This window comes from Ursus americanus, chromosome 29 (assembly GCF_024610735.1).
Source record: "Ursus americanus isolate L20-20 chromosome 29, mUrsAme1.1.p, whole genome shotgun sequence".
In the NCBI taxonomy this organism is placed as follows: Eukaryota; Metazoa; Chordata; class Mammalia; order Carnivora; family Ursidae; genus Ursus; species Ursus americanus.
In genome coordinates, this window is record NC_142155.1 from 34,530,061 (window position 1) to 34,552,481 (window position 22,421).

The 22,421-nt window shown below is 53.1% G+C and overlaps 2 protein-coding genes across 4 annotated transcripts; both read left to right on the forward strand.

Moving 5' to 3' along the window:
• The first annotated feature begins 281 nt into the window (after positions 1 to 281).
• On the forward strand, positions 282 to 9,622 carry TREML2 (triggering receptor expressed on myeloid cells like 2). 2 transcript variants are annotated; one of them, XR_006776102.2, is made up of 5 exons: positions 282 to 558; positions 2,767 to 3,087; positions 6,506 to 6,999; positions 8,129 to 8,235; positions 8,530 to 8,553. XR_006776102.2 is itself a non-coding variant. In XM_045777043.2 (5 exons), exons 1-5 carry the CDS (start codon positions 507 to 509, stop codon positions 8,622 to 8,624), a joined length of 993 nt encoding a protein of 330 aa, XP_045632999.1. In that variant the 5' UTR covers positions 294 to 506; the 3' UTR covers positions 8,625 to 9,622. The 2 variants fall into 2 exon arrangements, 1 of the variants encoding a protein (XP_045632999.1); XM_045777043.2 differs by having other exon boundaries at positions 294 to 558; positions 6,506 to 6,923; positions 8,530 to 9,622.
• A 34-nt stretch (positions 9,623 to 9,656) lies between these two features.
• Positions 9,657 to 21,628, forward strand: LOC123779174 (uncharacterized). 2 transcript variants are annotated; one of them, XM_045777044.2, is made up of 6 exons: positions 9,657 to 12,553; positions 12,756 to 13,088; positions 14,486 to 14,561; positions 15,891 to 16,009; positions 17,225 to 17,334; positions 18,178 to 21,628. In XM_045777044.2, the coding sequence occupies exons 1-6, from the start codon at positions 12,496 to 12,498 to the stop codon at positions 18,436 to 18,438; spliced, it is 957 nt and encodes a 318-aa protein (XP_045633000.1). In that variant the 5' UTR covers positions 9,657 to 12,495; the 3' UTR covers positions 18,439 to 21,628. The 2 variants fall into 2 exon arrangements, with proteins under 2 accessions (XP_045633000.1, XP_045633001.1); XM_045777045.2 differs by having other exon boundaries at positions 9,658 to 12,553; positions 12,913 to 13,088.
• The last annotated feature ends 793 nt before the right edge of the window (positions 21,629 to 22,421 follow it).

The following is a 22,421-nucleotide window of genomic DNA, read 5'->3' on the forward strand; positions in this document are numbered from 1 at the left end:
CGAGGTGCCCTGCCCCAGCCCCGAGCCCCTACCTGTGGGTCTCTGAGCCCTGGGAATCCCAGGGAGTCTGTAGCCGAGGGTCCAGAAAACTCACCCCCAGCCCCCTACACCAATCCCCTGCTTCCGGCTAGGAGGCACCCCCACCGGCCAGTTTCCAGGAGGGGACCCAGAGGACGGGAAGTCTTCTGACTCTGACAGCCCTCCCTGGGCTGGGGGCGGGGGGCAGACTGGGTGGAGCAGCCACACGTGCCTGAAGTTTCGGGGAAGAGGGCGTAGACAGCAGCCAGCACCGCCCTCCGTAGGCTCTGTGGGCCCTGCGGTCTGCCGATCACAGTGGGTCCCACAACTTCCTCACTTCCCTAAATGGGCAACTGCACTTTCGGAAGGTCAGGTCCTTCCCTGGCAGACCTAAGTGGCACATCCTGCATTGGCCTGGGCCCCTAACCCTGGATTCGAGGTGTCTCGGCCCCCTGCTGGCCTGTGACTGTCCCCAGCTGGATGGAGCCATGGCTCCCGCCTTCCTGCTGCTGTTGCTGTGGCTACAGGGCCCTGTCTCAGGTGAGAGGGCAGAGGAGCTGTCCTAGGTGGGAGGAAATGGCCTTTTTCAGGATTCTCCCTCTCTACTTTTCCTTGCCCAATAATCTTATTTCATGCCTTGTGGGGTTGGAGGAGAAGGGAGAGGACATGGGGCTGACCTAGCAGCTCCTAACCAGTAAGAAGGTCGCATCCCACTATCTGGCCCCCGGCAAAGCTAACACAGGACTCACAAACTAAGATAAAGCTCTGAACCCTCTCTGGTTGGGCTCCTTCATCTGCCAGGCTTGGTCAGGACCTCTGACCATGGACACTCAATTTCCTTACACAAAAAACCTCTGTCCCTTGTCGAGAAAGCCCTGCTTGGTTCTTACAAGAACTGTTGCATCACGTGTATGTGTTTTAACTGGCTAAGTGGCTTGTGCCACTACCCCCTGTCCCCATCCCCCTGTCCTGAGGGGAAGCCATCCTTGAAGGCCTCGCTCACCCCTATAGCTACTAAATGCTCCCTGAGGGGGCCTCCCCCACTCCTGCCTCCCTGAATGCCATGGCCACCAAGTCACCCTTTCCTGTTCAGTTCTGACCACTGCCTGTGAGGGAGTGGAAGGTGGGCACAAATTAACACAGACCCTTCCCAAGGGCACCCCACCCCGCACCTCTCCTAGAGAGCCTCCTCCCTCTGCCAGGGCAGAAGTGTGTCTCCTGTACAGAGCAATCCTGGGGTCCCCAAACCTCTCACCCACCAAATCACTGAGTTGGGTCATTCTGTTTGGTTTGTGTGGGACAAAGGGATGCCCAGAGCGGGTGCTACCTTACCCCAAGCCTCAGCTCCAGTGCAGCTGGCTTGGAAGCAGGTAGACAGCTCCTGTCGTGTGCGGGGTCCTTGGCCATCACAGCTCTGGGCTCCACTGGAGAAGTCTGGAACAACCTGCATTTGAGAAAAGGAAGCACGTGGAGCACCAGCTACCTTCCAGGCACTGTCCTGGGGCCCAGTTCCCACAGCCGACCTGAGACAGATAAGAAACAGAGACTTACGGGGTCTACTTACACAGTTAGTCAATGGTGGAACCAGTGTTTTAACCCATATTTATTTAGACTCCAAAATGTGTGCTCTTCACTCTGTCCTGCTGGGGAGAAACTTGTGTGTGTGTGTGTGTGTGTGTGTGTGTGTGTGTGTGTGTGTGTTGACGGCAGGCTCTGGGGGCTGTGAGAGGAGTAAGTGATGAGCTTACGGTGGGCAGTGGAGTGGAGGGAGCCCATCACAGTTTTGTCCCTCTCCCTGTCCCCTGATTCCCCTAGTTCTACTCTCTCCCCACTAGCCATGGATTGTGAAATGCACAGACCACATCTTATTTCTAGGTGGAGACTATAACAGACTGTGGGCGAAGAGTGAATAATTGTACGGTTCTTCAGTTTGCACTCCATTGGGAATTTAGAAGCATGTTTGGGCATTTTTAATCTCTGGGTTTTATGCAACTAGAGTGTTTTAAAATGAAATAGCACCTAAAATGAACTACAACAACTCGCTATTTAAAAGATAACTATGATGAACTTATTTGTGAAATAAATAACTACTCTTAATTTTTTCAAATTTTGGATTTTCTTATCTATCTAAATTGTTTGTGCTCTGGGATTTCATACCTTTGTGACTTCTGTTTTTGTCTGTGTATCTCTCTCACTGAGGACAAGACTTGGGTCTTTCCCACAAGCCCCTGAAGATGGGGCTATTACTTTCCATTGGGCTAGAAAATACTGTGAAAAAAGGGGCTGTGTCAGTTGGAGCTCCTTGAGTGTAAGGGCTGAGTTTCCTCCATTAGCCTGGGGGCTCCCTGAGGGCTGTGCCGGTGTCTCCACCATCAGACTGGGAGTTCCCTGAGGGCTAGCCCTCTATCTTCATCCTAGAACTCCCCAAGGGCACGTCTCCTCATCAGTTTGGGAACTCCCAGAGGACAGGGCTACTGTCTACTCCAACAGACTGGAAGCTCCCTGAGGGAGTGGCCTGTGTCTCCCTCCTCAGACTGGGAGCTTGCTTTTAGCAGGGCCTGTGCATCTCCTCTAATCAGATGGCGGGGGGTGGGGGGGAGTTCTTTCAGTGTAGGGCTTTGTTTCTCCCTGAAACTCTGAGTTGCATGACAGCAGGGCAGTATCCACCTCCTCTCCCCTCACCCTGACCTTCAAGATGCCTCCTTCCCCTCTCTCACCAGACCTTGCTCACCAGTAGTGTCTCCCCAGGTGCCCCAGCCGAGAGCGTGTACACTAAAGTGCAGCACTTTGAAGGGGAGACTCTGTCTGTGCAGTGCTCCTACAAGAGCCGTAAAAACCACGTGGAGGGCAAGGTATGGTGCAAAATCAGGAGGAAGAGGTGTGAGCCTGGATTCACCCGGGGCTGGGTGCAAGGGCCGCGCTACCTGCTGCAGGACGACGCCAAGGCCAGGGTGGTCAAGATCACCATGGCGACCCTCAGGCGCCAGGACTCTGGCCGGTACTGGTGCATGCGCAACAGCTCCGGGACCCTGTACCCCCTGATGGGCTTCCTGCTGGAAGTGTCTCCAGGTGAGCAGGCCTGCCAGGGCACTGGGAGGGTAGGGGTGTCCTCCCTGCCCCGTACTCCGCTCGCAGCAGAGGTAGTGAGAAGAATAACCCACCAATGGGAGTGCTGTGCTACAGGGTTTTCACGGTTCTTTTACTACATCTTCATGGGCATTATTGTCCCCCACCTTCCCAATGAAGAAAATGAGATCTAAAAAGCCCTCTGTGGATCTGACTTGGTCCAGGGTCACAGAGCTAGCAAGTGGCAGAGACAAGATTCAAACTTAGGGCTGGGCTCCATGTGCTTTGTTTTTATTCCATCATCTGTTCAATATATATTCATTGAGTCCTGATTCTGGGCCAGGGACTGGACACAGTCCTACCCTAAGAGAGATGACAGGCAACTGCACATCATCAGACCAATAATTGTAGATAACAAGAAATGTTCTTAAGAAAATCAAGCCGTGCGACAAACTGGAAAGTAACTCAGTGGTGGGGGGAGCTATTGTAGCGCCGGAGATCAGAGAGGACCTCCCTGAGCAGATGACATCAAGCAGAGCCCTGCGTGAGGAGAGATTTCTAGCCCTGTTGAAATGTGGGTGCTTTGTATTCCAGGCGGGGAGAACCGCATGTGCAAAGGCCCTGAGGTGAGAAAGGGCTGGGCTTGTATAAGGCAGGGCTCTGTGGCTGCCCCGTATTAAGTGTGGGGTACAATGGCAGGAGATGAGGTTGGAAAGTCAAACAGCAGCCCTAAAGTCTATGATGTGGAGCTTGAGTTTTATTCTTAGTACAATAGGAAGCTATCAGATAGTTTACAGGGGTGTGTTGTGGCTTGTCTTTAAGATTATAATGGCTGCTGTGTGGAGGATGGATAGTGGAAGGGTAAGAGATGGGCAGAGAGACCATGGTGAGTATTCTGGCTGAGAATGACTGTGTCTTAAAGTAGGACGTGGGCCCTGGAGGTGCAGAGAAGTGGAAGGGTTAAAATCTGTGATGTTCAGACTTCCTGCGCACCCTGTACCCTTTGGAGGTTATATAGGAGGTGAATGAAAGTGAGGAATCAAGATTTACTCTGAGGTTTTCTATTCCATCAGCAAGGTGCATGACAATATCATTTATTGGGTACGGTAACTCTGGTGAGGAGCTAGTTTGGAGGAGAAAAATCAAGAGCTGTAGTTTGTCATGTTAAGTTTAAGACACCCCCTAGAACCCTAGGTGGGCAAATGGAGCAGCAGTGAATATATCAGCCTGGAGCTCAGGTGAGAGGTCAGAGCTGGGGATATACCTGGAAGTATCTCTATGAAGATAGTTCAGTTTTATTTGTTTTTTTAAAGTTTTTTTTTTGTCCATTTATTAGAGAGAGAGAGAGTGAGCATGAGTGGGGGAGGGTAGGGGCAGAGGGAGAGGGAGAAGCAGACTCCCCGCTGAGCAGGGAGCCAGAAGGTCCAGGGGCTCCATCCCACGACCCTGAGATCAGGACCTGAGCCATAGTCAGACACTTAACCAACTGAGCCACCCAGGCGACCCTCTGTGAAGACAGTTTAAAGTCTAGGGGATTCGAGAAATCTACACAGACAGAAAGAGGTTTAGTTGTTGCTTAGGCTCGGGGGAAGGAAAGGGAGGTAGAGGGTAATAGCTAAAGGGTGGGGATTTCTTTTGGAGATGATGCATATATTCTAAAATTGACTGTGGTGGTGGCTGCCTGACTGTGAATATACTAAAGGTCATTGGATTTGGTGCTACAAATGGGTATTGTATATGGAATGTGAATAATATCTCAAAAAAGCTGTTAAAAAATCAAGGGGATGTAAAACTTCTCCCTTCAGTGTAGAAAAAGAGAGAAGGGCCAACCCCGGAAGTCCTCCCACATTTATAAGATAGGAAAGAGTGAAGAACCATCAAGAGAACCTGAAAAAAGCAGCCAGTGATGATGACATGAGTTGCCCACCATTCCCCATTCCCCTGACCCGCCTGCATCCCTCTCTTCTGTTGTGACTGAGCAAGGGCAACTGCTCTTTCTAGGATGTGGGCCCAAATCTCATTCCCCTCTCCAGTCCTGCTTCAGACCCAGGGAATAGTTGAAACCAAGTGTATTGAAGTCTTAATTTGCAGGGATACAAACATGAAATGGTTTTGTTTCTCTCAGTGCATATCCCTATCACCCCCCATTGTCAAATCCCATGGTCTACCTTTTAAAGACCATTTGGGGAGATTCCAACTTTGCAGACCTTTTCAGTTATTAGGAAATAAAAAATCCGCAGCCCATTAGAAACTCGAATCTTCTAGCAATATATGCTCTTCTACTCCTTTTTAAAGACCACATGTTGTGGCCCAAGCCACCCAGAGTAGGGAAGAGGATAGGCTGCTGCCTAACTCCCTCTCCTTCATCACAGCTGAGTGAGTGGGGCAGGTGGGGTTCTTCTCAGTGACCTCGTCCTGCCTTCTCCTCCCAAACCCCTGGTGCACTGAGGCAGGAATGAAGAAAGGGAAGAGGTTGTGTGATTTCACTGCCCACCATAGTTCTCTCTCTGTTGGGTGTTACTCTTTTCTACCCAGCCCTTTGTAATCGATCCTCTGTAAGATGGGTGTCTAAATGCTGGCTCTCCCAAGGCACCTACACTTGAGTTCTCTGAAGGGTCTTTGAGGTCCCTCCACTGCTGACTAGGATGATGTGGGAGGTCTGGCTCCAGGTCAGCCTCTTCCCCTATCCCCACTTTCACCAATGCCGCTTGTTCTGAGTTGTCTTGCCTAGAAAGACGGGCACCTTCCATGGTGGCCTTTTGGTCCTCAGGAGTGTGTTCATGCCATGCAGTCACAGGATGCAGCAGCCTGTGCCAGCCCTCTCTCTCCCGCACCATCTGTCTCCAATTCTCTTGTTCTCTGTGGAGATAGATTCTACCACACTGCCCCAGATGGGACCTCACACTTCCTACAACCCTGTCCTCTTCCACCATCCAAACACCAGCCTCATAGAAAATAGGAGGTAAAAGGCTGAGGGGATGGATGATGGGAGCCGGTATCTCTTCGTAAGCTCCTAAGAAGAGCATCTGACCCTGCTCCTGGAGGCATCCTTTGGAATGTGGGCCTTCGATGCTTCCTTGTCCTTATTTGAGGACCCTGGTTACCAATTATGGAGCACCTGGAAAAGTCTCTGTTCAACATCATAGTGAAGAAATCTCTTTGGCACACAGGAATGAGGAGGGTCTGGAAGCCACTAGAGAGATGGGGACAGGGAGGGGAGTTGGCCTGACAGGGAGGGCTAAAGAAACTGTGAGAGTCACTTCCTTCTTTACTGGGCCTACTTCTTCTCCCTGACAAACCCACATCTGGTCACACAGTAGAGCAAAGTCCTGGGTCCTAGGTCAAGGAGGGGAGATGAGGATCTGCTCCCATCAGCGAAGCCCCTGACTCAATCTAACGTTCCTCCCTCTCTGGCCCCTAGCCTCCACGACCAGAAGAAGCACTCCTTTTAGACAGCTGGCCAGTATCCTCAAGAGTGGAATTGTTGTCACATCGGGCCCAGCCCCCACCTCAGGCCCTGATGCCCCTTTCACCACCAGCATGACAGTGTTCACACCTGGCCTCCTCACTTTGACCCGACTTGTGCCCCCCACTGCCTCAGAGTCCATCAGACTGACCTCCGTGACAGGCTTCAGCTTCACCGGCACTGGCCCTCCTACCACGGGGCCCAGGAGGACCATGGAATCCCAGACAGTGACTGTGTCTCCCAGCGATGCCATAGCCTCCTCTGCTGGCCCAGCAGCCATCTCTGCCAGGGCTGGGCACCTGCACACCAGATCGCCCACCACGGGAATGTGCCACACCAGCGGGTCTCTCCTCAACAAGTTATCCCCGATCAGGTACCCGTGGGTCCTGGACTTGGATGACTTTTGACCAGATACGGCAAGAGTTCTTGGTGCCTGAACGGACCTCAAGGTGCAGATGTTACAGCAGAGCTCTCCTGTTCAGGAAGTCGGTCTGGCCTGCTGCTGAATGGGAGGTGGGAGGGAGGCCAGATGCCAGGATGGAGATGTGACATAAAGGACGGCAGTGAGAATTGAGGTTTGGGGATGGGTCAGCATAAAAGTCTGTGGATGGAGATGAGAAGGTAGGGGCAGGACAAGGATGTGGCTTGGGGGTAGGAAGTGGGAAATGGATGCTTTAATTTGGGGTCCCCCAGAAGCAGCCTCTGGGACTAGGCTGGAACAGCATGGCATGACCCTCCAGGGCCGACCAGGCAGGAAGCAGAGGGCAGAACCGGAAGAGGGGACAGACTGGCCCAGGATCATGGGAGGAGGAGAGAGCAGGAGCCCTGCCCCTCTTCAACTCTGTCCTTGTCCTCACAGGCTACAGGGTGTGCAATGATCCATGGAAAAGCATGGGGAAGGGAGACAGGGAAGCAGTTGGTAGAGAACCGAATCAAGCTGGCCACCACTGTGGGTAGCCGAGCTCAAGCCCGGGGGAGGCTCTGGGGCCCAGGATCAGACTCCCAGCTGAAGGGTGTGGGAGCTGGGGTATCAATACACCAGTGTTGGTCATCAGTTGGGGGCTGCCTGCCGTGGGTGGCAAGGAGAGCTGTAGTAACAGGAGAAAGTCCTCAGGCTGAAAAATAGTTTAGATGGAGGTGCTGAGGGCTGGTGCACACAAAGTGGTCTATGGGCAAGGGGATACAGGCCAAGCACCTACTGCATCTGCTTCAGAGGACAAAGGAGGGAAGGGCCATGAGGAGAGGCTCTCATATGGGGAGATTCTCAGTCTCTTCTGCCACAAATGGGGGTCTCTTAGAGCCCTCATCTTCAGCGATGAGCAGGTTTGGGGGAACAACAGAGGGGAGGTGCTAAAGGGGAGAGATGCCTCCCTCCACCTGGGACTTCTTCCCCTGACCTCTGAGCTCTTCACTTCCTCCTGCCACAGCTGGGTCCCCAAGGAAGGGAGGCAATCACCCCCACCAGGGCTGTGAGGATTTCTGCAGGTTCGGGCTTCTCTCGTGGCATGCAGGAAGTCGTGGGTCAGGGTGGGGGTAACTGGATGCTCACCTCCTCCCCGCTCTGCCCCGTCCCCTCAGGCACCAGGATTCATACCGCGTCGTGCTCCTGGGGTTGCTGATCCTCCTGCTGGTGCTTGTGATGTCGATCCTGGTTTATGGCTTCTGGAAGAAGAAACACATGGGAAGTGAGTACAGTCACCCTCCCAGCTTCCTGAGGGCAGAGTACTGGGGCTTGACACACTCTGTCCCCAGGTGGTGTGTCCTCATCTGCTCCAGCCACAAGGACTACTTGGCACCCAGGCGAGGGAGGAGGGTGGGTGGAGGGTGGGCAGGCAGGAACAGCATGGCATGACCCTCCAGGGCCGACCAGGCAGGAAGCAGAGGGCAGAACCGGAAGAGGGGACAGACTGGCCCAGGATCATGGGAGGAGGAGAGAGCAGGAGCCCTGCCCCTCTTCAACTCTGTCCTTGTCCTCACAGGCTACAGGGTGTGCAATGATCCTGCTAGACCCTGGAGGGATCCACTTGGAAGACTGGAGGCTCCGTGGAAGCCTGCTTGGTCTGAAACCACTTAACTGTGGAGTGTGTGAGCTCCTCCTGGAGGGGCCTTTGGAGGCCAGAGGAAGATGAAGATGGGGACGTGTCTGGGCTGAGGCTGGGGGCAGAGAACTTGCCCAAGGTTGGACTCAGGCCTCCCCAGAACCAGAGGCTGCTCTTCACCTGCTCAGTGCCCTTGGGCTGCTGGGAACCTGGGGCAGCCCCCAGAGTTGGGGGTACTGGGCAGAAAACCCCAGGGGAAGCCACCGAGGGGATTCCGCTCAGAGCCGCAGAACCCTGGGTCCCAGCTGGGTGGCGGGGGAGCCCCGATGGTGCTGTACACAGACAGAGAGCTCAGGTCCTGGGACCCCTTGCTATGGAGCAGAGGGGAGCAGACAGGTAGACAGCTGCCTTCTCCCCATCCAGAACCCTGTGTCCTCAGCTTCCCTCTGCTCCCCTCAAGCTTCCCCATGTGCCTGGGGAAGAAAGAGTGCCAGAGGCATCCAGTGTCTCAAGGGCCCTGCCCTGGAGGGAAAGGACCCGCAACTAAGAGCTGGAGGTCCACAGTGGTGTTGGCAGCAGGGGACCCCAGAGTGGTCCAAGCCCCCACCCTCGGGGCCCTGTGTCCTCTGATGGGCCTCTGGATGTGCCCTGCCCTGACCACAGCTGCTTGTCCCTCAAGTCTTGGGAGGCAGCAGAGCCCACCCTCCCACTGGTGCTTGCCGTTGGCCGGCCCCCAGAGAAAGCTGTGACCAGGTCCCCCAGAGCCCCTTGGCTTCAGACCAGCGTGTCCCCAGACTGGTGTGCAGAGGCTGCACTCAGGGCTCCTCCCCTGGTTCCCAGCTCCAGGTCTGAGCTTCCACAGGAGACTGAGGGCCCTCCAGAGTCCACTGCAGGAGAGGCCACAGCTCAGAGAAAGTAGATTGCCCACCTTCCCCCCTGGACTCATCGTCCCCTGGGAAGAGAGGAGCTACTTATGACCCAGAAAGGACAGCCTGGAGCAGAGCACAGCCTGGAGGAATGCCTGGGTGGGGTAGGGGTGGGGGGACGGAACCAAGGAGCTTCGTGGGGGGCCCAATGGCCCTAGGAGTCTGGCCTCTGCTTCAAGGGCTCCTGGTTCAGACTTGGCCTCTTCCACAGTGAAGACTGGAGAATATGGGCTGGCTTTGTTTCGTGGAGCAGGGGAATAAGCACCTAGGGATCGATGTGACATCTCTGCTCTCCGCCCCAGGGCGGGGAGCTCCCAGGGGGGAGAGCAAATATCATAGTCAGGAGAATGACACAGCTCGGCCTTGATGGGTAGCAAGGGGGCCACTCCAGAATGGACGTGGGGAGAGAGGAACGGGCAGGAGGCAATCCTGGGGGACAGCAGGAAGGAAGGAGGCACCTCTTTCCTATGTCCAGGGGAGGGCACTAAAGGAGAGACTCCCATTGAGGAACTGACAAGCCTGGTGCTAGGACACACACACACACTCACACACACACACACACACACTCACACACACACACAGTGAAATCCATCCTCCCTACCGGGAGGGTGTGGCCACAACCTTGGTGTCTAACTAGGAGGGGGCTTAATTTCCCTGGGAGAAAATAGCTCCCTAAGAGCCCCCCTCCATTCGAGATCCACAACGGCACACCGACAGCCCTGCCTCGTCTGAGAACAGGATGTCCTGTGGGAGAGCAGCAGAGGGCTCAGGACTGTGACCCAGTGAGGCCGCCTGTCTCTGTGTAACCCTGTGCGAGCTACTAACCCTGTTGGGTCTCATTTTCCTCTCTGTGAAAGGGGGCACTAACTCCTACCTCTCAAGACTGCTTTCAGGATAAAATGGAGTAACTTGAACCTCATGAACCTGAGTAAATGCCTCATGATTGCTGGTCCTCAAGCCCTCCTCCAGCTCTGATGGGCTTTGTCTGCGTTGAAGACCTTTGGACTCTATTTCTCTGTTTTGCTTTCAATTGGAAGGGGCCAGGGAGGGCAGAGGGGCACATGGCCAGACCCTGGGTGGTGGGCGCTGGACCCAGGCAGAGACCGTTGGCTGTGCCCTGATGCTAGGCAGGGAAGCTTTTAGGAGACCTACCATCCCTCTTAGCCCAGGATGAGGGGCTCGTGGAATGGGGTGAGCCTGCATGAGGTGCCCACCCACGGAGCCTGCCCCCACATGAACTCCACAGTAAGGACACAGGGCGCTGAGAAAGGGGTCCAGACCCCCTGCCCCAGCTCTCCAGCTCTGATGGGCCCGGGTGGCCTCTCTGGACCTCCAGTGCTCTGGGACATTTTCCTCAAAGCCCCAGTGTCTCATTTGCTCCTTCCTGTTCCTCCTCCTCTCCCTGGGGTGGCAGGAGGACCCAGAGCCCTGGCAGACGGAGGGCAGGGAGGTGCAGGGCAGGTGGGGGTATCAGACAGGCCGGGGCTGCTGGGCCTTTAGTGGGTAGGGCCACAAAGCTTCCTGAGCAGCGGGCTGTGATGATGGGACACACCTGTGAAGGGCTTCCTGTTGTGACCGAGGGCAAGCCACCTAAAGAAAACCCAGCACCGAGGTGGGTTTGCTCTGCAGAGCATGGCAGGCAGATCTGTCACCGTGCGACACACACACCCCCACGGGAAGGTCAGAAAGCAAGCCTTAGGATCTCCCACACGGCTGCCTCAAACTGAGTTGAGGCTGCTGCTTTTTCAGGCTGATGCACTTCTTGCCCCACTGCTGGGAGCCGTGAGAGAGGAAGGCCTCCTCTGCCGGCCCCCTATGGGGGCTGCCCCAGCTGCAGAGAGCCAGGTCCCCACCCCCGGGATGGCCTGCCACCCGCACCCCCCACTGGCTGCCGCAGGGTCTGAAGCCCCAGCAGTCCCTTGCCATTCCGGAGAGAGCATCCTGTCCTCAGAACTCTGCACACCCTGGCCTGAGCTTCCTGTTGGCCTGTCCTGCTTCCTGTCCTTCTCTTCCCGGCTTGGTCCCCAGGCACTTAAGGCCTCCTGTGCTAATCTCTACCTCAGGGTCTGTGCCCCACGAACCCGACATGCCACACTGCATTGGTTTCTTGGTTGTAAAGAGCCTGTGATGGTAGTTTTTCTGTAGTTCTTCTAATGACAATTACCCCTGAAAATGTGCTTGATTACTGTGGTCTTTTGACAAATGCTTACAGAGTGATTATGGCAGGCTGGGAGCTTGGGGACATGTGGTGACCTGGAGGAGACCTCCTCCCCAGCCTCCTGTCCTTCTGCATCTATCTCCCCCCCAACCCCGTCCCCACCGATGATGTCCCCAGCTTCACTCTCTCCCACCCTTGCCAGCGGTATTGCCTGCACCTCCATTCCTGGAAATGACTCTCCCTCTCCTTTCTCCTCTGTCCCTCCAATCCTCACAGAGCTCCCCAGCTCCCAGATGGACCTGGGCAGGAAGTCTCGGACCACTGTGCATCTCCAAAGGGTCCCCTAACTCTGTCACTGTCCTTCAGTCGGGGCTTTTTACTTGGGTGGAGAGGAGGTACTTGGGGCCAGGAGGAAGTGATAGGATAGAGGAGAGAAGGAGAAAGGAGAAATAGGTTCTGGTTTCACCAGAGTTTCTTCCGGGACTTTTACAGCTTTCTACATCCTGACCCCAGTGTGACAAGGAGGAAGACGCCAGCACAAGAGAGCTGGCAGAAGCCTCAGACTTCCCTGGGGCCTCAGCCCTGAGACTGGACTGGGTCCACGCGTAGCACCTGCAGCAGGAGGGGCCCGCCTACAGGCCAAGAGCGCCCCTCCTCCCAGCCCTCCCGCTGCCCCCCTGGAGGACTTGGCCTTCCTCGCTCTTTTTCCCTAACAAGTGGACAAGCGAGAGCGGCTGGGCCGAATCCCCACCCTTGTGCCGCAGCTCTGGCTCCCTCTCCCCAGGGCTTCCCTGCTCCCACCCCAGCTCAAGAAGAGGGCCCATGGCCTGGGAGGCCACACTCCTGTTGCCACCTGTCCTGCTGGTGCTCCTGGCCTCAGGTGATGAGGAGGGCAGAGGGAGGGAATGGGGCAAGAGGAGGGGGAGATGGCCAGGTGAGGCGGGCGGGCATGAAAGGGCAACGCAGGGTGGGCTGTGGCCAGAGGCCCCTGTGTCTGGGGCGCATTCTGAGGAGCGAGGCGCCCATGCGCCAGCCCCGCAGTATCTGAGGAATGGCTCCCTGACGTGAGAGTGTATTTTCAGGCTCGTGGGAGCAGAAGTCAGAGTCGCTGCATCAACTGGAAGGGGGGTCAGTCTCCGTGAAGTGCCCATACCAGGCCCAGCAAGGCTCAAACCCGGTGAAAGTCTGGTGCAGGCAGGTACCGGGACGTTCCTGTGACCTGCTGGTCACCTCCCCCAGGCTCCCGGGGCTGCTCCAGAAGCCTCGAAACTCCATTCAGGATAACGTCAGCAGGGGCTACTTCCTCGTCACCATGACCGAGCTCAGGGTAGAAGACTCTGGATCGTATTCCTGCGGAATCTACAAATCCCCCTGGATCTTTATTCACAGAAACATCCGTCTGGTGGTGTCTCGGGGTGAGTTCTTTCCCTTCTTTGTGTGGTGCTCAGGCGTCCTAAATCACAAGATCTTAGAGCTAGGAAGGACTCCAAAATAATTGTCTTCGGTGCCCTCACAGCGGAAAACTGGAGCCCCCTGCCCACGGTCACTGCTGGTGAGGGGCAGACGAGCACCAGAGCTCAGACCTGCTGGCCCGCTTGCTTCTTCCTTTCCCATCACACGCGTTTCCCTAAACATCTTTGTTGTCACAAACAAGACTCGTCCATTGATTCGTAATGACTGTAAGGCCTCCTCAGGTTTGAGCAAGACTGGCTGATTGGGCCATTCCTGGGCATCCCGACGTCTGGCCCTAACCCCTAGCCTTCTCTCAAAGGGTTGTGCTTGAGCTGTCGGTCGCTGGGTGGGTTAAGAAATGTGGAGAGACAGGAGACAGCCAGCTAGTGAGGCAGACGTGAAACTTTGGGGGCGAGACAGGGTGGTATAGCGGCCAAGGGCTCAGAGAGCCTGGGTCCTCACCCTGGACCTGCTCCTTAGGGTCGAGAGACCTTAAGCCTCAGGTGGGAAGCTGGGTGGTACTCCTGACTGAGGCCCCAGGTGTTTTTCCTGAAAACCTCTGACTTGCAAAGCCCCCCTGCAGTTCCCTGTGATGGCCAGGGCTTGAATAGCATCTTCCCTGACCCCCGCCCAGCCACCAAGCCTGCTCAGCCATTCGGTGAGCTGGGTACCCAGAGGACCCTGGTCAGCTCTTGGTCTGTCACCATTCAAGCCATGGCTCACTGTCCACTCCATGTAGGGCAGGGGCTGCACTCTGGAAGGGGAATCAAACACCTTGAGACCCTATCCTGTGCTGGAGGAACCCACAGTGCCCCCTCCCGACCCCTGCACTCAAGGCTGATACATAAGTGAAGGGTTAGGATGGTGGGTGGTAGGTGGCGTGATGGAAGCATGTTGGATGGCGGCCCAGTGAAGAGGGCGACCAGGTTGCTGGAGAGAGCAGTGATATGGATTCTCCTGGAGAACTCCCCAGAGGAGGTGATACCACTTGGGTCTTGTGAGTGAGCAGGAATTGATCCAGAAGAGATAAAAATGGGGGTGGGCAGGTGGGTGGGACACATTATAAGTTGAGAATGCATGACATGTTCATGAACAATGAAAACAGAAGAGACTGTGCAATATACCCAATCTCCCAGTGACAGTGTGAACCCAACCTAAAGCCACTCGTACTGGAGCACTTGACTGTGAGCGTACCCTGCAGAGAGTAACACCTCCCCTCGTTTGCTGGGCATATGGTGCTTTTCAGAGTCCTCCCTTGGCCCAGGGCCCTGTGTGGGCTCCTCCTCCCCAGGGCCAAGGAGGGAGCCTGGAATGTGGGGCAGACACATGGAAGTGCTCCCCTTATTGTCGTCTCTTGCAGCTTCAACCCTGCCTACCACCAGGAGCACCAGCGGGACCACAACCTGGACCTCTACCCCCAGCCCTGTCACTGACAGGTACTGTCACCTCCCTCCCTATCTTCTCCACCCTCCGCTTCTTCCCACCCACGGCCACCTGTGCCGAATGCCTCCAGCTACCATGTCTGCATGGCTAACTGGCTCTCAGGGGATGACATGGGAGTCAAACCGTTTGCACCAGGTCACTTCACCTCTTTAAACCTCAGTTTTTTCATCTGCAGAGTGGGGCCAATGACATGGTCACCTTACAGCAGGGTCGCTTGCCTCTGGCACTATTGATGTGTGATGTCCTGTGCACTGTAGGGTCTTTGGAGCATCCTGGCCCCTACCCGTTAGATGGCAACAGTGCAGACCTCCCCCACCCCACCCAGCTGTGACAACTAAATCCAAAGTTCTCCAGATATTGCCAAGTTTGTCTTGGGGGACACAAGCAGCCGCAGTTGGCAACCACCATCGTACAGAGTGGCTGTGCGGGTGAGGTGGGATTGGGCCTGGCCCAATGCCAGGGACGTGACCAGGGCTGCCTCATTTGCCTCTCCCCTCTTCCAGCCCTTCTCTATCCCAAAGCCATAGGGGTCCAGGAGAAGGGCGCGCTCTGTAGTTCCTACACCTGTGGCCTGATTTCTTCTCTCCCCCTGCCTGATGGTTCCCAGGCCCTGGTTACTGGGACTGACCCGACAGCTGTTTTCTTCTGGTCTCCACCCTCCCCTGCCCTCTCCCCACCTACCATCACTGTGATGGGATCCCAGGGCTCTCACAAACCCTGGTTCCTTGCTTCAAGGCATTATACCCAGAAACAAGATGGTGCTGGTCATGGGGCAGAGAGGTGTCCCTAAAATAGCTGCCTCCCGGGCTTAGGGCTTCGACCCTTGACACACCCCAGGCACCTTCCCTGGGCTCCTGCTGTGGTGTAAGGAAGCCGACCTTTGTGTTCTGCCTTTGACCTGAGACAGGCTCTATTCCAAGGTGTTCATTACGTGGCAGTGCTGTTGGTCACAGGGCACCAGTATTCTGAGAGCTGAGTGCATCTCACGGGCAGGGGTGAGGAACCGGGACCAAGAATAGTTAAAGGCAGGATGCAGGAAGGGTGAGTACAGACCCTGCAGCAAGGGCCTGGGGGGCGAGTTAGGGGACAGCAGCCAGAAAGGGAAAAGGAGCAAAGACATTCCTGTTTCACAGAGGAGGAAACAAGCCCAGACACGGCGGGACGTGCATGGCTTACGGGCAGAGCCCTTGACTATGGGGCTGCCTCCTGGCCAGCTCAGCAGGAGGCTCTGTCATGACCACCTGCGTGGGGAGAGGGATGGCTTCTGGGCAGAAGGTTGGCTCCCACTTTCCTCACCTGGCTGGTCGTTCCTTCTTCCAAAGCCCCCAAGGCAGCTGGCAGTTCATCGTCACCAGCTCGACGGTGGCTGTCCTGCTGCTTCTGGTGCTCACCCTCCTCATGGTCCTGTACTTCCGGAAAGCCCGGAGGAACACCGGGAAAGGTAAACCCCAGTGCTGGCTCCGAGCAGACCACCCAGGGCTTAGCCATGATACTCCCGTGCCCGCAAGCCTGAGGAGAAGGCTTCCTGTGCCCATTTTACCAACAAGGAAACTGAGGCCTGTGAGGCGAAGTGGTCAGGATCCCCTAGGTTCTCTTGCTTTGTCAGAGATCGCTCTCTTCGGAGGCTCAAGGTCAGCAGCCTTCAAGCCTAATTTGCCTAAAACTGGGTGTTCTAGTCCATTTGGGAGTGTATATTTTGCCATCTTCTTACAGGACTTTAAAACAAATTCATCTAAAACCTTTTCTGATCAACAGTATTGTTTTTAATTGTCACTACTGTTTTAAATTTTTGTCTTCCTAAAAGCATTAAAGGATTTTTTAATCTTCCAAGTTGTAAGTTTTTTTTTTTTTTTAGCACTGATCACATGTAAAATAACCAGCATTTTGTGCAAGACTTATCAGATTAGTGCCTTTGGATGATTCCTGCCCTGTTTTTTGTTGTTTGGTTTGCTCAGCACATATGTGCTATGTATTTACTTACCATACAACCCAGTGACATCTCTGTTGACAACTTTGACATGTGGAAGCGGGTCAGCACTGTGTTGGACCTCAATGATTTTAATTTTTCGAGCTATAAAAATCATAAAATAGTCATGGGCTGTAAAATTTAATACACGTATTTTTCAAACTATGTAAAGTCAATTTAGTGGGTCACAATATGATTTTCATAAGATAAAACAGCAAAGCAAAATGTCACAATGGCTTGCACATTGGAAGGATAAATATTTTTTCATTGGACTTTTATTTTAGGAGAGAGAGAGTGTGTGTGTGTTTGTATAGTGGGAGTAAGATAAAATGTTTCTCATTGTGGTTCCTGGTCCAAAATTTTGAACCTTATAGATAACTTCACCAAAAAATAGATTGTACTTAAATGGATGTTTAAATTTGGAACTTTCAGTGCCTGGAATGGATTCAGCTTTACCAGTTTTATGCAAATTAGCTGCATGTTGCCAGTCTGATTTGCTCCTTGGCACTACCGTCTGATCCCTGGACACCCTTCCGTGCTGGCCACTGGCAAACTCCCCAGGGCAGGGTGGAATTTGCGGACCCAGACCCAGTCCCTCTGTCCAGTGGGGACCTCCAGCACCCCTTCCTTCCCAGGGGAACAGGACCTAGGGAGAGGTCCCTGACCCAAACTGGACTCTTTTCTTCACAGGTGAGGACAAATCCCACCACATCTATAACAACATCTCAGCCCAGAAGGAACAGAGCACTGTGCATAGGAAGGATCCCTCACCAGGGCAGAGGCGATCTCAGCTTTCCTGGGTATCTTGTTTGTCAGTGTTGTTGTTTTTTTTCAGCTTCCCAGCGTGTATTGTAGTTTCTGTTCACTCTGGACCTGGGCTCACTCGTGACTCCTCACGCTGCTGTTGCCTCATCTGCATGCACCCTTTGCCCCATCTTTCCCAATTCAAACCTCTTAGAGAGAAAGAGAAGTTGACTGCCCCAGCTTTTGATTTTCACCCCCACAGGAGTCAACTGTTAGTGCGGGGGACCCCATCTCATGGTGTGGCTGCCACCAGTCCAGTCAGCTAGGGGCATGGGGGTCACATGGTAAAAATATGGCTCCCTAGATGCCCTCTCATCAGGAGCTGGGGACCGGGCCATTGCCGTTGGGTAGGTCTGTCTTGTCTAAAGACCTAAGACTCTTGAAATCGCAAAATGGCAGGATTGGGAGGATCTAAAGTCATCTGTTTCAACCCTCTGTAAGGCTGGAATCAACTTTATAAATGGCATCCCTACCAAGTGCTTTTCTAGCTCAATGCTCTTCAAACTGGAGTGTGCATAAAAATCACCTGGAGAACCTGTTCAAACAGAATTTCCTGGGCCCCACCCCCAGAGACTGCCTTCAGAGATCTTAGGTGGAGCCTGAGATTTTATCAAGCTGCCAGGTGTTGCTAGTGCTATGTATCCTCTTTCTTAGTCTATTCTGAAACATCAATCAGTGATGCTGCCTTTAGCCATTCCCAGAGGCTCTGCATGGTCCATACTCTGTTCCACACCGTATCCCTGTCTCTGTCCTCCACCCAGCTCTGGGCAGCTCCAGGGGCCCCTGATCACTCTCAACTATGCTCTGTACAATGAACATCTGTCTTCTTTGATTCCCAGGGCTCCAATCAACAGATGGGCTCTGACGAGGACACTGGGGCCATCTGCTATGCCTCACTTACCCACCTGAACCAATTTGGCCATGAGGACTCCATCTATGTTAATACCCAGCCCAACCTGAAGCCCATGCCTGACCCCCTTCTGACTGTGGAATATGCCAGCATCGCTGGAACCAGACCAGAGCCCTCTAAGTCGACTGACTGCCCTGGACAGGGAGCTCAAGAGCTAAAGACAGACTTCACTGGGCAGTACGGCACTTAGTGAATACCTGTGAGGCACAGGGCTGCTCTACCAGTGATGGGCGGGGGGCAGCGGGGGAGGGGGCTTCAGTGTGGCATAGATGGTCCCAAACCAGCAAAAGATCACCCTTTTTACAAGGGAGATGAGGAGGAAGGAGGAAAGGAAAATCTTTATCACCCCAGAGTGGAGAAACTTTAAGTGTGAAGGCTGTGATGGGCAGGCTCTGGGACCTATAGAAGGGGTTTCTGGACACCTACCTGCTCCCTTCCCCAGGATCTGGGAGGAGGGCTACTAGAGCAGAATCCAATTAGATAGGGTCTGGACCCCAGTGCCTCTGAGTGACCCAATCTTCTCCCCACTCTGTGACCCTCACTTCCTTCCTGACCAGGGGCTGTGAAATCCTGACACACTGTGTAAGTTCCTCTTTGGTGACACTCCTCATGACAGCCCCTCCCCAACTATCTCTCAGGGCTGCTAAGCTAGGCTGGGAAGTTCTATCTCTCCACACCAGTTCCTTCTCTCCTTCCTGACCTTCCGATTTTGATTCTCACAAATGACTCTAACAGGACGTGGGCAGTCCTGCTGCTCAGGGATCTCCCCTAACCCTTGGCCTTGCTGGTCAAGGTGGGCCATGGGAACTTCCTTCCTGATGGTGTTCCCTGCAGCTCCACCAGAACTGACCTGGTTCCTCTGCCTTCCATGGACTCTATCATCTACTCTGCCAGCTGCATCTCCAGCAGAGCAGGCTGAAGACTACCCCTTGCCCTAGAACACTTGCTCAGGGCCCTTATGGAGACAGAGCCCCTTTTTTTAGGCTCCCCAAAGGAGTGACTCCAAACTGTGGGAACTCCAGGCCACAGGGGCGGAGGGGGGCATCCTGCCACGTCATGGGAAAGATTGCTTGAATTGCCAATTCATCACTTCTCAAAGGTAACATTTAAAGATCATCAAATCCAACTGCCAGTGAGTCCAACCGCAAAATCCCAGTGAGTCATGCAGTGTCTGCCTCAATCTTTCCGAGGACAGGGAATTCACTGCCTCTTGCTCAAGCAGCTTGTTTGTGAATGTTTTTTGTCATTCAGCTTGCCCTCAATCACAGTGAGACACCACCTTGCCTACAGGATGGGACCTGAAGGTCAGGCTGCTTCACCGCCAGAAAGGGAGAGGGGTTGGAGTGGAGAAGGGCAGGTGGTCTGAGGTCTGGCAGGCTGGGGTACGAGGACAAGGTCTTCCTTAGGGAGGCAGGCGAGGTAAGCGCTTGTCACTTGTGACATCCCAGGTTACCCGGGCCGAGGATGTGGTTCTATCCCCGTCTGTGGCTGCATGGGGACACTCAGGAACAACACTTAGTTGAAGGGGGTGGAGAGTAGGGTGCTCTGAGCATCACTTTAGCTCCTCAGGTTTCTGCCCTGCCCTCCAGCTCCCCATATCTGACTGCTAGAGGCCGGGCAACTACTGCACTCAGACCTCCCACCCTACCTGGCCTTGCTCTGAGAAGGTTATTGGCACTGACCTAAGGGCTCATTTGACCTCTGGTCCTCCATGATTCTAGGCTCCTGACAGTGCCTCTTGGTCTATATTTTAGTCTACATACCCACTGAGGGAGCCCATCTTCATCAGGGTCTTTTCAGCTTGGTTTCCTGGCTATAGCACCATGAGCTATCCCAGGGATCAGGTTCCTCATGAGCTGTCCAAACCCAAAGGATTTACTCAGACTAGAATACCTGGAGTTGTAGTCATTACACAGTACTTATAAGGGTCTGCTGACTGTCAGCCCCTGCTCAGGGTTGGGGATACAGTGAGTAAGGCTAGTAAGCCCACAATTATGGAGTGCTTCTTATGAGCCACATTCCTCTATGTACATTAATGGCTCAAACATCCCCATAAGGTAAGTACTCTCCCATCATTTTAGAGATGGGGAAACTGAGGCACAGACAGGTTAAGTAATTTCCCGGTCTTGACTCTTGAAAGAGGTTAAGTCGTTGTTCCCCAAATTATTTCTTCCTGAATACATAGCTAGATGATTACGGTCCAGCCTTTCTTGCAGTTAGAGGTGGCCAAGTGACTGAGTTCTGGAAGTTACAGTTTGCCCCCTCCACGCCTGGCCCATAAAACCTACGATGCAATCATCAGTGATCTCTCCCTCCTCTCATTTATCACCCAGATGGCATGGTGAAATAAAAGTTCTTAATGTAAATTCTAAATCTTAATGCAGTTTCCCAAGGGTCAAAAATTAGGCTTGCCTTGTCTTTTCCTAACTGCTACTGCCTCTTCTCCTGCCTGAGCGTCCCCCCCCCCCCCCCCCCCCCCGCCCTCCAAATCCTTACTGGATTTCTCAAAACACATCCCTTTTCCTTCCTACTGAGGCAGTCATATGCATAACAAATACACAAGCTGGACTTTGGCGAGGGTCCTGTCTTTCAAGAAGCTTCATTCAAGGAAACCCAGGCTGACACCAACAAAAAGTCATCAAAACAATCTGAAATTCTGTGCTTCAGGGAAACGCATGAGTCCACATTTATCTTGCCATCAATAGCTGGCAACTACCATCTGGCTCACCGCCCCCTCCCCAGTCAGTCTCTCCTCCACCCTGTTTTTCCCAGCTCTTGAATAGTTTGACCACCCCCTGGTGGTCATTAATGTCTTCACTGAAGGAGTCATGTCTCCTCAACCAAACACTCAGAAGTCCAAAAGCTAGGCGTGAGCTGGGGAGAAGTATGGATCCTCCCTCTCTCTCTAGTCCCTGCTCTTTTAGGTCTTGTCTTCTAGGCTGAGATATTTGAGTTGTAGGGATGGTTTGGTGCTGTGGGGGCGTGGCGGAGTGAGTGACTGCTATGTGACTTGGGGCGCAGAAGGAGGGGATCGCAAGCCGAGCTTACCGAAGTGAGTTATCTAGATTCGCTTCCCAGTGCTCCACAAACCATTAGTGCTTTAAAAGACATTAATAAGTGTCACGTGAAAATAATCCATGCTAGTAATATATTTTCTCCAAACATTTTAATGTAAGGAAAAGTAAGTTATGCTTATTACAAGTTGCAAGAGTTAACTCTTGGGAACTCTTTTAATATCCAATAATGGAAGGCTGATTAAAGAAATTATGCTATATTTGCACCAAGGAATATTATGTAGCTATCTGTTGAAATGGAAAAATGTTCTAGATTTATTAAATGAAAAACGCAAGCCACAAAATAATATGTCTAGCATGAGCTTCTTTATGTTTGTGTCTCTGTATGTGACCATAGCAAAAAAAGCTAGATGAACAAAAACCAAAAGAGCAGTCGCGATGCTCTCTGGGGAATAGGTTAGAGGAATGGAGGAAAATTCCATTCAGTAAGATTAGGAGGACTGGCTCTGGAGCCACACTACTTGGATCTAAACCTAACTCCCATCTGTGCTAGCTGTGTGGCCTCAGGCAAGTTATTTAACGACTCTGGATCTCAGTTGCCTGGAACAATAATATTGCCTACCTCACACATAATGACGAAACCCATGGAAGGTGTTTAGAACAATGCCTAGCTCATAGTAAGCACTCAATAAACATTCCTGTGTTTTGAGTGGTAGAACCGTGGACAACTTTTGCCTTTTTAGAGTGCATTTTAAAATATATTTTTTCACTTAAAAGTTAATAGTTTTTTAAAAGATTACTAAAATGCTGAACACATTTTATATAGTTATTATAATAGAAATAATCTCTCTTTGAACCTGTGCCCTACGTAAGTGTGGCAGGTGATCCTGGGGGTAAATTGCCTGTGGCTTTGCAGGTGTGATGCTTCAACTGCTTAAGTATTTACCAAGTAACTGTTGACATCACTGACGTGTGTCACCTACTCAGTAAGTACTGTCTTATCTTGCTGTAATTTCAACACTAGGTCTTTAAAAATTATCTGATTTTTCTATATTGTAATTTTAAAAATTCTGCTTGGAATGTTTTGGAAAATTGTCAAATTTTGCAGCAACGAATTTGTCTTTAGGACTGTTTTTGGTTTCTATTCTAACCCTGGTAC

What these genes read in the sequence shown, in the direction of transcription:
- TREML2 (XM_045777043.2), top strand. Translation starts at nt 507, where the DNA reads ATGGCTCCCGCCTTCCTGCTGCTGTTGCTGTGGCTACAGGGCCCTGTC. An exon ending in GCTACAGGGCCCTGTCTCAG is followed by an intron (nt 559 to 2,766) that starts GTGAGAGGGCAG and finishes GTGTCTCCCCAG; the next exon opens with GTGCCCCAGCCGAGAGCGTG. An exon ending in AACAAGTTATCCCCGATCAG is followed by an intron (nt 6,924 to 8,128) that starts GTACCCGTGGGT and finishes CCGTCCCCTCAG; the next exon opens with GCACCAGGATTCATACCGCG.
- LOC123779174 (XM_045777044.2), top strand. Translation starts at nt 12,496, where the DNA reads ATGGCCTGGGAGGCCACACTCCTGTTGCCACCTGTCCTGCTGGTGCTC. An exon ending in CCCAGCCCTGTCACTGACAG is followed by an intron (nt 14,562 to 15,890) that starts GTACTGTCACCT and finishes CTTCTTCCAAAG; the next exon opens with CCCCCAAGGCAGCTGGCAGT. An exon ending in CCGGAGGAACACCGGGAAAG is followed by an intron (nt 16,010 to 17,224) that starts GTAAACCCCAGT and finishes TTTTCTTCACAG; the next exon opens with GTGAGGACAAATCCCACCAC.